Source organism: Thunnus maccoyii, chromosome 15 (assembly GCF_910596095.1).
Source record: "Thunnus maccoyii chromosome 15, fThuMac1.1, whole genome shotgun sequence".
In the NCBI taxonomy this organism is placed as follows: Eukaryota; Metazoa; Chordata; class Actinopteri; order Scombriformes; family Scombridae; genus Thunnus; species Thunnus maccoyii.
This window is the reverse complement of record NC_056547.1, coordinates 11,120,065-11,137,452: the sequence shown is the minus strand read 5'-3', so window position 1 is coordinate 11,137,452 and position 17,388 is coordinate 11,120,065. Positions and strand designations below refer to the sequence as shown.

The following is a 17,388-nucleotide window of genomic DNA, read 5'->3' as shown; positions in this document are numbered from 1 at the left end:
ATCACTGTTTGCTAAGTGAGAGTCACATAAACACAAGTTTATGTTTCCTTAAGTGCTGTTTTACACCACGGCATAAAGGTCTTAAGGTGATGTGCTTGGCACAGACATGCTCCATGTGGATTTTAATAATGATGCTGCCTGACGTCCCAATTCTGGAGTGTGCAGATCCATTAGTGGTTTAACTACTGCCTCTCAGTGCAACTTACTGCATGTACAGACTTGTCCGTTTAGTTTATGGGGTACAATTGGCTGTTAATCACTAAACAAGTTGCTTTGGGCTGTCTACAACATAAATTATAAACAGACATGCAGATTTTAAGAGCAAAGGGCCTGTTCATCTTACAATAGGACAGTGTTTTTCATGGAAAGCATCACAAGCGAAAAGGCAAGGAATTCACCCGCTGTGATCCCCAACATGCATATTCTGTACACTATCATGGTGCAGCTGCTAAATTGCCATCGCTTGAGAGCCAAGAACAAGATAATCCCTCAAGATGATACTCCCTGCTATCATTGTTACAGATTGCTGTAAATGTTTACCACTTTTCTTGACATTTCCCATTTAGCGTAACTTCCATTCTAAAAGGGGGTCCTGATCTTTCTCTAAACAGCAGCAGTGGTGGTGCTGAGAGACACTGTGAGAGTTAGAAAACGGTGGGCCTGGACTGTATAAAACACTTACGACTCGAGCTCTGTCACATCTCTGCTTATCTCTGACTCTGTGTGTGTGTGTGTGTGTGTGTGTGTGTAGGAAGGTGATGGTGTTACTGGAGCGGTCTGGCTTCTGGGATGCATCTCGTACGCTCAACCCTGGATCCATTTCAGAACCCTTTAATGGACAAGAGCATGGAAGCTAATACCCACCCCCCAAATCAGCACCTCCTGGTGTATCACACGCCACCTTGGGACCAACACCAGCGAATACACTTATGCCTTCTTATCGACCACCGACAGTGAAGGGTGAATTTGACACCCCTCAGTGAAAACTGTACCTATAAGTCACTCTAGAAGGGCTTTAGGAGGTGTTACCCTGATTCACTGTGCTGTCACTCCCCAGCATTGTATTATATAGCTATGGGCAACCTTTGCACATATCTTAGAAAGCTGTCTTACTCAGTCACTGGCTTGTTTGTTTTAAAAGCCACCTTGAAACAGTTTTAAGGCTCTCTGTCTTAAACTCTGTCAAGATTAGGTGAGTAACAACTCAGTCTGAACTCAACAGTTGACCTTTGTGACCTTTGACCCCAGTGGCCAGCATCCAGGCATTCACTCAACTGCTGCCACATTTTTCAACAGAAACAACAAAAATACAGAAATAAGAAATGAGTGAACAAAACATCAGCTTAAACTTGACTCTGAAAGGTGAGTTTGATGAATTGGCATCATAGATGGTAGAAACAGGCGTCTGCAGAGCGGTGGGTGGTCCAGACCCTTCTTCATCATCTCATCTCAGCCAGAAAGACCGACTGCCATCCGAAAAAACAATCCAGCCACTGCCAGCACCAACTGCTCTAAGGCTCTTTTTTCCTTCCCATCTGCGTCTTTCTTCTTCTCCTCCCCCTTTGTCTTTCTGTCAAGATGCTATTGTGCTGATGTCAATTACGTTTTGGTCATGCACTTCCAAGAATATAATGAGCCTTGTATACACAACCTGCAACCAAACCAACCTTTCTTCTGGATAAATCTCTGGGTAAATCATGGCGTTTAGTTTGAGGTGCCCAAAATTGTTTGGCAGGTCCAGAGACACACCATTTTTCACCCGTCAAAGGTTTTCTGTCACAATGGCTTGTCAACAGGGCAGATAATAAAAGAAAGTGAGAATATTTAGCCAACAGTCAAGCTTTCAAGGCTGGTTGATTGTTTTCTGTGGGAAAAGAAATCAGAACTTCAAACCAGAGGGCAAATGTTTTAGGCCAAATTGATTTTCCATATTCGTTTTGTCAAATGTGCTTCGACTACACAGCTTTGTTAATCATTATTCAAGAATCCGAATAAACCACACACTTTGAAAACAGACTGGAAAATATGATGTTAAAATTGCAGTCAGAATTTTTTTTTGACGACTTATGAGCTCTGTAAACGGCTAATTTGCTTCAAGTTATAACAACAGAAAACCACAATGCTGCTTTTGATTTCAACAAAGTATGAGTAAAATGTTAAGCATGTGGTGCTAAAATAAGTTTTGAAACACAATTTGGCAGAAATGGGGCTTCAGCTGAGTCAAATTTGAGATTTAAATGTTTATTAGAAATAAAATAAGCTCCAAGAAATTAAGAGAGACTGGATGTACTGTTGCTGTATTTAGTTTGTTTCATATGGCTACTTTTACTTCTACTATTAGCACAAAAGTTATCATTTGTGATCTACGTTTAGTGATGTTGCCTTAGTGTAACCTTGTTACACTAAGGCAACATCACTAACCAAAATATCACACCACATGAATGTAACTTCTAGCTTGAGAGAACTTTTTAAATCAAAAACTTTGACAGTGTTATGTCTATAAGACAAACCCTGCAAGCCACAGAGCAAGATGAATTAGTCTGAGTCTTCTGTATGTCTGCAAAATATAAGATAAAAGCCAGTTTATCTCAAAAGTCAAACATGATCTACAAAAGAAACAGCAAATTAAATTTTGACATTGTGCTATGAAAAGAATGAACTTTCTGTCAACATCAAAATAGAGATGGACAAAATGTTTCGCCTTGAACTTGAGGTCTTTCACACTCTGGTGTGAGCACATCCAACAGAAATGTTTGCTTTTCTTTTATTGATATTAGTACAGCGGTGTGGACACTTGCTTGTTTTTACGATCAAAATTCATTCCGGAAATGAATTTTCAGAGTTGGTCTAGACGGGGATAATTTGGCAGTCTTCTATGACCAGATTCCAGTAGCAGACCACATAAGTCAAGTCCATGATTGCATGAGTATGGAATTATTTAGGGAAAAAAAAATCTGCTTCTCTGTAGACAAAAGCAAGAAAGGTTTGAATAAAGCATACGCAAAAGAATGAAAATATATAATATATACGTTCCTTTCATGTTTGACTCATGTCTCGAGCAGCTGCAACGATGGCTATCAGAGACCTCACGTGATTTCTTTCCATGTTAAATGAAATAAATAGAGTGAAGCAGAGATTACGCATGAATGTATATTTTCACAAATCCTCCGGTTACAATCCTGCTCTCTAATGTCAAAATGGACCCAAAAATTACTCCAATTAATTATGCGTATCTAGCCGTATGGGAGAGGAAGTACTTGCATTCACCCAAGACATGGGAATGCGTAACGAAAACCAAACAACCAAACAAACTCCGACCTGCTTATTCATCCAGAAGTCCTAACTGTGAGTACCACTAGTGGGGCAGCTTAACGAAGAATTCGATGTGTGATGCAGTTGTGGGAATCTTTCCTCGGAGACACATCTGGGCAGTAATATGCATGATGATGTCTTTCTTATTGTATGTCACTTGGTGGAGGCCGTGTCAGTCTGCCCTAATCCTGAAGCACGCAGGGATACCACAAACCCACCATCCCACGGAGGAGGCGTTTACATCTAAATATTTGAGATAGCATTCCAGTGTACCCTATAAAAAACCAGCACAGCAGGGAGTTCCTCTGCCAAAAAGTTGTAGAAATAGATGCAAAAGGACATGTTTTGTTTTAAGCTCAGCCGTGACAGAAACATTGCTATACATGCTGTTGTATGTTAAACCTCCTAGGCGGGCAAAACTTCAGGGAAAAAATGCGTCCAGTGTTCCAGTGTGTGTGCCAGCAGCGCTACCTATCAAGCTGTGTGTCTCTTAAAATCAAAATGAATGGGCATTTAATGACTGGGGTTGTTTCCTTCAACGTCACGTTAGTGTTTATCTTTCATCCTAACATCCCATTAAGGGAGGATTCCAGAGTTTATACCATCCCTGCAGTCGTTCAGGGTTAAAATCACCACCGAGAAATCTCCACAGTTAACGCCTTAAAGTTTCTCTCACTTTCTCCTTCTGTCTCTCTCGGTATCCCTTCTGTCTCCCTGCGTATTGCTCCCCCTCCCTTCTTTCTTACAGTCTCAGCTTTGCTTTGCTTCTGTCACCAAAGACAGACTGACGTTATCGCATCAGGTCCATATTATGTTACTTATGAGTCACTTCGACTCTCCCCCTGTTGCTTTTGCTAGTGGCAAGCACACCCTGGACTATATATCATATCTGTGGCTGCATGAGACACCTTTAAATACCCATGGTGGCACTTAAAGGCAGTACCGAGTGCATATGGGCCCGAATTTCCCGTAAGTGACGCTGAATCCAACGCTCCGTCTAAACAAAAGAGATGAGCAGGAAGACGAGGTGCAGCAGCATAACATCTGCACATGGAACTGCTTCGGTCTGACCTGCGGTTCACCACGGCTGTTGGAGAGGAGGAAAATAGTCGCTGCTGTTAATGATAATGTGCAGCTCATGCATAGCCATTATTGTGTCACTGCCATGCTTCAACATTAAAAACATTTGCTGCTGTCTGACGTTCAGCCGATGATGGATGGAAACGCTGATAACGTGTGTCTATAGTCTGTTGCTCGCGGAGTTACAGCTGTTTCTGAAAAAGCTGCAACGCAAATATAATTGTGAGTTATGCATCTAAAATTAATTGGAACAAATTTGGCAGTTAAATTCATCAGACTTTCATTTTAGGATCATTCACAGCATATTTCTACTGGGAAAAGATTCACAATTAGACACAAGGAATGAGGTAGAGCTCTGGAAGAAGCCCATTGTGCACCATTTGTATAATCTCCTTACATGTGTCCAGGTTTCTGTTTATTTTTGCATTTCCTAGACTGAAGTGCACAAGAGGTTTATATAAACTTAGTGGAAGGCAGAGGAAGGATCAAAGGATCAAAACCAGAGCAACTAAGCTCAGGATCATTATGTTCAGACAACAAGGCAAAACATCCTTGTGCATCACAGAATTTCCACAGACCCTACAATTACACAATATAATCCATTCTTATGAAGCCTTGCCATATTGGAACCAAACATGAACATCATTTAAATCTCATCCAGCACTCCCATGTAGCTTGAGAGATAGAACATGGTGAAAATACTGATGTTTATTTATTAGTTATTTATTAGTTTCTGTGCTCGTTGTGTGGTGCACTTTATTATTTTATTACTTTCAAATCTGAAGTCTTGATCTTAAGTGGCTGTTCTGGTGCTTTGGGTTTGAATTGCATGATCTTCATCAGCAATCTGTCATGGTTGTCAACTGTAGAATTTCCAATTTCCTTTGTCTCTTCGTGCTTAGGTTGTCTTGGCTATGATAGCTTAAAAGTTTAAAAAATGTTAATAAATGGACCTTGAGGTAAGATTTCTATTTGTCAGCTGCGGTTTCCAAGGTGAAGAATGAACTTGATGACTCAATTTTTACGCCAACATGAATAACAAGTTCTCATAGATCCTCTATTCTATGACACCTCAGCAAAGTCCATCTTTTGATCACCAGCATGTGAAATGACTAAAAGTGCCAGAACAGCTTCTAAATGGACCTTGACATAAGGAAAATTACTTTATTATTACTTTATTCAAGCAAAAATGGTTCAATACACTCACTGTTTATTAAGGAAATGACTGAAACAGGAAGTCACTATTTTCTCTGAACATGGTGGTTGAGGTTTTGGAGAAATGCCAAGAAACCGATGCATCATTGTTAACAGCGGACAAGAAGTGTCTCACACAGACTCATTTTTTCAGGAAGAGTTTATCTGTTTTAATATAACCGTTGATGTCATGTCTTATTCTATTCTCATCCCTCTTTCAGACATCATAGACATCATGCATCACTAAAATGTACATCTACGCTCATAATGGGAGTGCTGTTTGACATACACTAAGAAAATGTGACAGCCTCTTGTATGTACGAGCTCCAACATCTAACATCCCATTATTGAAGATCCTTAACAGGCCATCAGTTAAGCTGAAGGTTATTTCATCCAAACACAAGCTTGTGTGTGTCAAACACTGTCATGCACAAAAAAACATATGCAGGGATGAACATGATTGTGACACAGATTCTTCTGTACGCACACACATGCAGAAATACACTTACACACTCACCCACACACACACAGAGGCCCAAGAGGATTACCCTCTCTCTCCATCTCAGGACCACTGCAAACATGTCAATTTAAATAAACATCAAGAACCATTTGTAACCATTTGTATATTGGTTGTAAACTCAGACCAAAAGCACATTGGTCTGTTCAGTCTATGACAGATTTATGAGCGAGTTCCTGTTAATGTAGGTAGCTGGTGTTATGGTGACACAGCAGCACATTTTAGAGTTAATGTGCCATCAACTGTTATACACTCTTACTTTTGGGATAACTGCACGAGCGGGTAACTTTAGGGTGGAGTACCACTTAAATGACTTTTTTGAGGGTGCGTACTGTTATTATTTTCTACTAGTCTGACTTATATGTTCGTCAAAGTCCCATAATGTTGAAATGACTACAGTTAGGATGCTATAATCAACATTTTTATATTCATAATGGATAAAAATGACCGTGTGTGTGAAAGCGGTCGCTCGTAGTGACAAAGCCAAAGACAGTTATCACTCAATTCCACAGTTCTCCTTAGCTCTACAGAATGTTTTAGCGTCTTTCAGCTCATTGCTTCGGTTTTATGGCCCACAACATTACTGTTTTGGTTCACTCTCACCACTCTCATATCCCTGTTTTCAATAGCAGCAGGCAGCTCGTTTCAGCAAAAACGATCTGATAAACCCACTGAACGTTTCCTCTCCAGCACCATCCGGCACACAGACAAAAGTGACGACTGCTGAGTGAATATAGTGGAACATTTTGCGGCTATAACCAGATACCATGAACCAGAATTTTCCCTCAAGAGTTGGTGGAAACCAGTCATGGACCAAAAAGAGAGAGAGTAAATATTGGACTTACTTTTGTCAGGTGGCCAGAGACAAGACTCAAAATGAAAGCTAATGTTGCTCCGTGTCTGCTGGATTTGTAAAAGACAACTATTTTCTAACACTTCATTGTGCTTACAGCCTGTTTCACTGCTGTTTTTTCTGTAGCATTATTTAAATTATCTCGGTGTAAGGTTTTTCCTTTTAGTAAGATACAATCTCCATGGAAATTGAAAATTATATAAGGGTGTATCATGTGCATTCTTACTCAGCAAAGTGTCTTTTTTTTATATGCGAAATCCAGACATTTTCTAATCCTGCAAAGAGGGGCTTGCGTAGTTAGGCAGTTAAGAAGTGATTTTTGTTACAGTCTCACACATTGATTCCAATTAGTTTTCTAAAGTCAGCAGTACATTTTTATTAGAAAAGAAAAAACAGTTTGCTGGTAAAGGGACAGCGCTTCACATCAGCCAGTTAGTTTAGGTATTGAAACCAGTATCCGGAGAGAAAAGGTGGAATGGGTGCATCTCTAGTCCTTCATCAAAGCATGCTACACACATGATGTGCAGCAGGTGTTTTCCATCAGCTAATCACATGCTCTGCCATCACTGTCTAGGTTGTCATCAAAAGCACAAAATACTAAAAAAAAAAACCAACAGCAAAGAGATGAGGTGAATAATCAACAATGTGAATTATTTTATGGGGACCTTTGACTTTTAGCTGTATGTTACATGGGTGATATAAATGTCAGGAGGTAACCCACTTTACTGTAAGGTCGATCTCCCTCCTCACGTCTGTAGTCACTCCGCCAACTTCAGCTCTGGTATTGTGTTGAATGTGAGAAGCCTGGTTTGAGTCCCAGACAAGGAAAACACATCTCTGGACGGGGTTAAGAGTGTGCTTCTGTTTTCAAAATGCACATTTGTAAGCGTATATGTGTGTCTAAATCTGCCCCTGCGTCTATGTTTTTCTATGTGTGCATTTGTGTGTGTATCCGCATGTGTGTCCATGAGCAGGCTGACGGAGGTGTCACGCCGATCACAGCACTTAACCAATAAACTGAGAGACCTAACACACTCAAGTGCCCAAACCACCCACAGAAAACAGAGCAGGGCTATAATCAGCCTGCCATTCTGCGTAGCTCCAGACTGTCTACCGTCAAGATGTGTGTGTCTGAAATTGTAAGTTAATACATCACATGATATGCGCCCACTAAATCCCCTCTATTACCCACACCAAAGGGTGAAAAATAAAGATTAAATAAATAAGTGAGGTAATTCCTGGAAGTGACACGGAGGCTTTAAGAACAAGTGGCTCATATCCTACTGCCAGAAGGACAAAACAAAAACAGCAGAGCCAACCATTAGTCATTTTCAGATCTATCTAGACCACACTGCGAGGGAGTAGAGACTGTTTATTTTTCACCCAGTATCTTGCACTGTCCCTATCTCCTCCTTTCTTTTCACCTTCACTTGCTTCTTGTCATCAGTTTTCCACAACTCCAACTGGCAAGCCCTTTCTTTTTCAAATTCAAGCATCTCTTTTTCAACCATCTGATTGTGATTCTTTTGTTTCTTCGATTTTAAATCATATCAACCCTCATTCCGCAAGGCTGAACTCCGAAAAAAAAGGTGAAATGGCTCTGTCCTCTGGAACCTCTGGAAAGCTCCCCAGTGCTGACAGACAAAGACATCCACTCAGTGAAACATCTGTCAGGGAGAGTCAAAGAGACGCTGTGGGGAGAGTAGGCCTCAGAGGTAGCATGTGGTGAGGCTTCAGGAATTTTCTTTCTATAGTTCACGGATTTTACAGAATTAACTTTGGGATTAATAATTGTCAGATTCAAGGGGATCAAACAACGCAATTTACCATAAACTTCAAAAAATTGGATGAACATAAAATCAAGCATGTAGAGAGAGGATAGAATATTACAGTGTATTCTGATTTTTCGTTCTCCTGTTGCTTGCCAGAATCAGCAATGCAAGACATGCATGTTTTCTCAATGTTTTCCTTTCCTGGAAGTAAAGCTGCTGTAAAAAAAAAAGTGACTGACACGTTATTGTAAATTCACACTGTGTAGACGTCCTGCGGATTACATTCGGGCAGCTCATATTCTCAAAAAGCTGTTTTGTGTTTTTGATACTGTTTCGCTCCCCTTGACCTTCATTAAAATCTTGATTTACAGCACACAACCTAAATGAACCCCACGTCTGGAGGAAAATAAATGGCAGCAGATACGGGAGTAATATTATCATCTGCTCTGTTTATCAAGAGTCATTATAAAGCAAAAAATTCAACAAAGATAAAAGCCGGTTTGGTGACTGAAATAAGTTCAAACAAAGTTGTGATTTGCTGCAGGATGCGATAACACCACATTACTTGCCCACTAACTGTATCCTCAGATTGACTGTAATGTCTAATGTTTCACTCTATCTGAGCTATTACTATCTTATATTTGGCTCGTAATCACTCAACCTTAGCAGTGGCAGAGATACAGCCATGAACTTTGTGCTTTTGGCAATTCTACTGACCATAACTTACACACTCAGCACTAATGACTTCCACTTGCCTGCCCAAAATAATATTATGTTCATTCTTTTTAAAAAAAAAATGTTTCAAAAACGTTTCAGACGTTTAACAAGAAAATATTTAAATGCCACAGTAGGATAAAATATCTAAATATCCTTTCCGCTGTATGGTAGAGTAATGTTGCAGAACACTTACATTCATAATACCTCTGGCAACCAAATGAAGAAAAATTAGCGCCATTACAGGAGAGTGAGTATACTCGAGGGTGTATATGGAAATACAAAATTGATTCTACAGATGCATCAAGGGGTGCCAAGCTACAAGCTAGCAACAACGTTGTCTGAAGGGACACCATAAATCCTGCTTGCATTTAGCCAAATGTATAACCTTATAATTAAAACAAAATAAATCCCATATAAAGTACCCACCCGAGAGTGATTCATGGAATGAGTGATGGAAAAGGAACCGTATGCTTGCTTTACGGCTGCAATAAGGTAAACTAGACAGACTCAAGATGACCTGCAAAATTACCAAGCAATTTACGTCCATCTTCATTCATTGAGCTTTATGGAGACATATGTAGGTGTACAATATCTTTCTGCCCAATATCAAAACTTCCAGCTCGTTCAGGGCCACCGACTGCACTGAAATATGATTTCTGGGAAACAAAGTGGCTTGCCATATTGAGCATGACAAAACTACTCAATGCCCCCTTTTCCTGAAAATCAGGAGCATTAACTATGTTGGGCTCCATTTTCATGTCCAGGTGGAAATACTGTAGCGTGGCCGTAATGTTTTTCCCTATTCTCAGGACAGGTCTGTTTCTTTTTCACTTTCAGTCATACTGTAGCACAAGTGTGACCAAGGCAACTTTTATGGAAGCTGTTATTATAGTGTCCTTCAGCAATTTCCACGGTTTCCCTTTTACCAGTCTTGGGGTCGGGAGGGAAGAGCTTTTTATTCCTCCGGGCATTTCCTAGTCTTTCTGCATCATCCGATTGTTAGTTTTGGCCCACATTATCAGTGAAAATAAACTCTCATAGAGGAAGTGACCCTTAAAATAGATAGGTTTCTCCTTGGATCTCTAGGCATGCTGTGTGGCCTTCTTATAGCATTAAGTAGAGAAACATATTCACCCTTTTTTCGTATGATCTCCCAGTATGGAAGAGAAACAAGCTGCTGCCCACATGTCGGTAGATCCTTTTAAACCACTGTTTATGCAGCACAGTCATGTTCGTCGAGAGGCAGAATGATGGGAATTTCACAGGGATAAGACACTGCTGATAGTTTTCCCCCTCCCTTTGTTCAACAGCTTAGTTTGGCAGACTGTCCTTCTCAAGAAACCATGCTCTCAACCACTTTCTACTGTCTCTACGAGGAGGGAAATGGGAAGATCTATTACTTTCACTCCCAAGAGCAGAAACAAAATTTGGCTTGCTAACTGACTATCACTGCCAAATTTAATTGTCCTTAAAATATTGCAAAAGTATAAGGATATTCTCAGTGTGAGATGTAAGATGCATCTTGCAGAGCAAACCAAAGAGTATCCCATCGACTTTTTACTGAATGGAACCTTTTTCTTATCTTAAAGCTGCTATAATCAGTATTTTTACATCAACAATCAATCAAATATGAGCTGTGAAAGGGGTTGCTTATAGTGATAAATCTACAGAGAAATACCACTTGATGCAGTTCGCTTCAGCTCTACGGAGCTTTTTAGTGTCTTTACTCTTTGTTTGGTTTTATGACCTACAATTTTACTGTTTTCATTCACTGCTGTCATCAGTATCATTTTCAGACACAACAAGAATCTGTTTTCAGCACAAAAGCTCCAAAAAAAACCCCACTGAACACAATCTGCCCTGCACCAAACATGGGACAGACAAATTTAGCAACTAGCTGGTGAATATAGTGGAGCATCTAGCAAAGAACCAGATATTTCCCACAGGAGTTGATGGATAGTAAAAGAGAGCTAAAAGAAGAGCAAATATTGGACTTATACTCATCAGGTGGCCAGAAACATGACTCCAAATGAATGCTAATGTTGCTCCGTGTCAACTTAATAATGTGATAATATGTTAATGTAGCGTTGCTTTATCCTTAAGTGGCCAGAAAATCAATTAATGCAGGTTAATCCATCCATACTGTATTTCTGACAAGACTCCTCATTGCCCTTAGTATAAGTAATTGCCATTCAGAGCACAGCGGTTAAAGTTTTAAAGAATCCATTTTCTTCAGTGCTAAACTGCTCCCATCAATGCTTGATATGTCACTCTTCTGGTTGTTCTGAAGTCTAAAAGACCAAAGCTGAGTGATCATTTGCCATCAGGGCTCCTAGATTTTTCAATAACCTCAGTTGGTCAATCATATTATTTTCTCATAAATCACATTTTCTAAAATAGTAACCAAATGTGGGGCTAAAAAGCTGTGTTTCACAGTACTCTAATTGAAATTTTTGAGGCTGTTTCACCTGTGATCACAGACGTGTGTTCTGTAGCACTTGTGACCACACCCAGCAGTGATGTCACATTGTACTGACACACCCTGAAGTACACCTCTACATCACTGCAGCAAGGTCAGCAAAAAGACTATTTTCAGGTGTTCAGGTGCTCTTTAACATTGCTTTGCTGCCTAAATTCTTTTTCCTGCTGTCTTATATTGTCTTATTTGTTTTTTATTGCGTTGTTGGTCTTACATTTTGCTGCCACTCATTTTTTTTCAGCTTTAATTTTGCAAAACACCACATAAGTATGGTTTCAGAAAGGTGCTTATTTGTTCATTATTACAGTGTGAAGTAGCTTGTTTCTCACTGCCAATTCTCTCTGAGATCACAGCCAAGCTTGTCTGAGGTTCCTTGCCTTGCAGGCAGGTCAGAGAAGTAATCCTTGGACAAACACACACCACCTTTGACTGGTCAGGAATGTTATCAGGGTCCATATACTCTACCCTGGTTTGAGGAGGGAAAGATCTCAGACCTAAAGTGCTTCCCCAACAGCTGTTTGCTGCATCACTCTCTCTGTCTACCCCCCACATTGGACTGAACACCCAGGCACGGGTTAGCTATCTGGACTGCTCTCTTTTGTCCGTCCCTTTCATCAGAGCTGGTTGGAGCAACATCAGGGCGAGCTTTCTCTAAGACAAGCAGTAAAAATGCTGGCGTGATTAAGATAGATAGACTGGCCAGGACACTTAATCTTCTGTCCAATGAAAAATGTTAACTGCATCCTGATGTTCCCCCCCCCCCCAATGCAGTGCAATTAGGCTGAATTACCACTGTGTGCTTAAGCGTCCCCACTGAAATGCCTATGCCAATTCCTTTCTAATGCTGATCTGTCTACTTGTTGCTTGTGCTGTGCCGTGTGTTTTTCAATACTCTTAATATTTTTCAGTGACATACACCAAGGGAGTTCTGTTCATTAAACACTTTAAAATAGAATCCAAAAATGATTTACAGAATCTAAAAAAGTTGATATCGTATTTAAAAAAAAATCTATTCAGAATGAAAAATGTCTGTCGTTGCGCAAAACTACTCCAGAGTGTCAGAAAAGAAGCGTGATAGCATTAGTGGCAATGGAAGACATTTTCATTTGCTTCCATTTTTGCATCTGAGGAGAAGTTATTCCAGAGGTCTCATTAGTCAAACCTTCAGTCCACCAATGCTGCTGTTCTGTTTTCATAGTATCACTTATACTATCACAGATGGATAAGGTCCACTGAGCAAAGATAAAGCCGGTGTTATTTCACCCCTGGCCTTTCTTGACACATGGATCGCTTTTGGGAGCCATACAGAAAACAGCTTTGAAACCAGCGAATCAGACAGTGAACTGGAGAAGAAACTCCATAAAAATGAATAAAAAGTTCAGCGTTTATATTCCTTTAATTTGGTGATCATGTAGTAGGATGAAAAGGTGTGTCCATTTTTTGCATCTTGCATGTTTTCTTATCTCTGCCGTATAAAGGTGAATCCTCACAGCTATGAAATAGTTGCTATAAAACATGTTTTAAACCTTGACATGGACCATATACAGTCCAGCAAATTCCTTTGCTTACGTGAGATAAAGTCGGTGATATACAATCCAATGATACACTGATATTATAAAGATTGTGTGCTGTAAGCTCAAAATCCCTCTCATACAATATTTCTTTTGGATTTGGACATATTTGTATCTGCTCTGCGCTTTGGTTAGAGACTCTGTATTTGCAGGAGGGTGGAGTTGCCTCTAACTCTACCCTACCTAATTACAAACTCAATCAACATCTCGCTATAACATACTGTGACCAACGCCTGGTTAATTGATGAGGAATGACTATTTCCTCTGACCTGAAGAGTGAAAAGTTTACTTTCTGAGAGCAAATGAAAAGCAGGCACACAGCAGCGTATAGCTCAGACAGCTTTGGGGGGACACGCTACTTGCTAATGAATAGACTCAGAGTATTGATGAAGTTCAGGTTGATTAATACCCCAGTTCCAGTGTAATTCATCAAATCCATCAGGTGTTATCTGTGCATGCATTTGCTTCGTGTTCCACTGAGTTGTTTTTTTTTCCTCTTGTTTTATAGACAAAAATAAACCATTAGCTTTAAGCAATTAATCACAGATTGGACCTGCTAATCTTATTTGTGAACCACAATATTGTGGAAAGTAGAGGAGCAGGAGAGCTTATAGAGGTTACACAGAAATTTGAAGTTTGTTTATTTGATTCATGTGTTCATTTCAGAGAGATAGTCTTGCTCTCTTTGGAGACACAAAGTCTCAAAGCTTAGAAAAGCACAGTGGCTGCCAAACCATATCAGCGATGGCCTCACAATTCGCAACTCATTAACATTACAGTAGAACCATATGACCATAGTAAACACCTCAGTGGCTCTATAAACATATCATAATCGTGTTGTTTAACAGTAATTAAATAGGAGGTATTTGAGTCTTGCATAATATCGTGTCCGCTCAATAAAAATGGGTATTATTTTTATTTAATGTGAATCTGTATTTTCAAGTTATTCTCACACGTCCTTGACTTGAATAAATAAAGGGAGCATTCTGTTTCTCTGTCTTTTCCTCCTCTGTGTGTCTCCTGGGGCTTTCTGACTTCCTGCCATTAAAGAGACAGCCCACTGGAGAACAGGGGGTGACTGACATGTAACTACCTCTGCTCTATGACCGACGCTCTGTGGAACTTAACTGGACATCTGTGGAATTTACTCAAACAGTGGTTTGCTCAGGAAAAATATAAAGGCAAGACATAGATGTGTTTGCTGGACGGGTACAGGGAGACGGAAAGAGCCGCCACGGAGTATAAGATGTCTCTGGAGGCTAGACAGCTGAGTAACATCCAGGACAAAAAGTTCAATGTGGTTAATATACACAGTTACATAACAACACAGCAGAGATTATATAAATTGTGTTTTGGCTTCTAGACTAATTAAATGCATATTTTGTCGCTCTTTGACAGAAGCTTTGTTTCTCCAAGTTGTCAACGTATCAGAATCAAAGAACAGCTGTCTTGTTCAGTTGACCACAATGTATTTTTGAGTTCATCCAAAAATTCTAGAGATTTCTAGGTGCTGAACTTTTCTCAAGTAATAAAGGAGCATATACTGTAGTCATTCCAGTTAAATTGACACTGCTGCTGCATTGTTAATCCCTTTTTTTGTGTATCATTTGTACAATATTTTCCCCATGACATTTCACTTTAAATCTGGTCACAAAGCATCTCAGAGAAAAACAAAAATCACATGAACTCCTAAATCACATAAATTCTCCTACTGACAAACACTTCAGAGAACAATGTGTTGACTATGAGAAAACAGCAAACACTGCTCACTTTTAGTCTAAGAGCCTCATCCAGAAAGCAAAACAAGTTATCTAGTGAAGCCACAAACAGACGTTCAGCTGAGACCACACACCCACGGGAACACGAATATCTCAACAAATAGACAACAGATTGACCACTTCAAAAGAAAAAACGGATCCAGTCTCATGCAGGGTTGTTACAGATGCGATTCAAGGTCGGACTTTTTCAGCGGCGGTCAAATTAAAACTGGATAATATTACAGAAACTGCATTTAACTGCATTTCTATTTCAGATGATGATATTGAACAACGAATCAACATACAAGATTCCCTTTAAAACTTCAATTTTTTTCTTTTGGATTTGGATTTTTTTTTTTTTAAAAAAAGGAAAGTTGCTTTTGTGTTCAACTTTGTTAGCGCTGCTTTAAAACTTCATACCACCTGAGCCCCTCCTTACCTTCTGCAGCCACTGGGTATAATTCTCCATAATGTGTTCGAGCTGTTGGATCTTCTGGCTTGGAAAGTCTGGCTCAGGTGGCGGAGCGTCTCTCTGGAGAGAGTTGGCGTTGTACTGTGGGCTACCACCTTTCGCCTCCCTGCAGGAGCCTCCTCCGGCCCCATCTCCCTCAGGTAGGATGAATGTATAGGTGCACTGGCCATGCTGGATCTTATGAAAACGTCTGCTGCTATAATTACTACTGCTTCCTCCACTACTGCTGCTGCTGCTGCTGCCACCTGTGCTGCTGGTGCTGCTCTCCGTCCCTCTCCTCTGCTCCCCTCCTCCGCAGCTCACAATCACCAGAAGTGCTGCCAGAGAGAGCAAGTGGTGCCCAAATGTGTACCACAGCATCATATCAGCCTGGGGGAAAGGTTGCAGGTGATTGAAGTCCTTGTATCTTTATCTGCTCCTTCTTAGTTGGCGTTTTGGCTGGATGCTTCCTTTAGATCTGGAATCAGAAAACGGTGAAGAACACCGTTGGCCTGGAACATGTGTCATCCATTTTTATACTGGACCTCCAGCATTGAAAGCTATTTTCATATGCACTTAACCATGCTACAGTTCCTAGAAGAGCTCCTTTAAGTTTGTGTCCTGGCAGGAAAAGTTGAACACATGTCTTGCAGAGTGACAGCTTGGTTATCTCGATGTTCCTCCAGTAAATCAAAGCTGGTCTGCGTGCTTGCATTTATCAGTCTGTGCATTTAAAATATGTCCGGGGATAGCTGGGATGGTGTCGTTCAGACCTCCCCTGGTCTCTCTGCCTTCCCTTCCTCCCCTGCTCTCTGACTTAACGACTGGGGAGAGTGAGAGAGACGCTCACTCTGAAGAGCAGTTCCAAGCTTCCAGCACACTCTGCGCCTGCCCCTTGTAGAGCCTGCAGAGGAATGTGAGTGTGTGAGTGTGTGTCTGTGTGTGTGAGCCTGGCAGAAAGGGACCCCAGCACAGAGGATGTGCTTAGACTATAAGGATCGGTTTACAGGCTCTCTGACTACAGGCTCATGTGGTTGACCTGACTTTTTGCCTCTGTGTTGACACAAAAAACACACTTAAACGTGTGCGTTTAATTTACTGCTCCTGAGATACTACTCCCTACTATACTATATACAGTACATGACAGGTGCTGTATTATAAATAGGCACAAGCGAGGTCTATTTCTAGGAGTTTTTACAGTCTAGTTCTCAACTTTTGTCTCTCTCCTGACAATAGAAAACCATCATCAAGGCGATTATATAAGCAATATTTTTTCTTCTTCTTCTCCTCGATGGAGGTCTTATATCTTCCAAGTACCTTAACATAATGATTTATGCTAAATGATTAAGTATTGCTCATCCTGGGATTGAATGACAATAATAACTTTCCCTCACTCCAGCCCAGAAATAGCAGAAACAATTTCTGTGAGATTCTGCAAAGACTGCAAAAAGCTTTGCTGGCGAGATTTATCTTCTGTCTTTCATCCACTCCATAATATCTCCATTATGTACACTGTCTTTATCTTCATTTTATATACAGTATGTCTCTATCACAAACACCCTCTGCTGTTATGTTTTCAAGAAAACAAAAGTGAAATCCAAGAATGAGCAGAGGAAGAAGGAATGTCTCTTCATCATTAGGCCAGAATAAGGAGCAGAGTGAGGAAACACAGTGCTGAGAGCTCC

At 40.4% G+C, this 17,388-nt stretch overlaps 1 protein-coding gene across 1 annotated transcript in view; it reads right to left on the bottom strand.

The window, feature by feature from the left end:
* angpt1 (angiopoietin 1) overlaps positions 1-16,573 on the bottom strand; it is a 55,303-nt gene extending 38,730 nt beyond the window's left edge. The window contains exon 1 of the mRNA XM_042434505.1: positions 15,692-16,573. Within this exon, the coding sequence (XP_042290439.1) occupies positions 15,692-16,087 (396 nt within the window). The 5' untranslated portion in view covers positions 16,088-16,573. The remainder of the gene's footprint in view (positions 1-15,691) is intronic.
* Between the last annotated feature and the right edge of the window lie 815 nt (positions 16,574-17,388).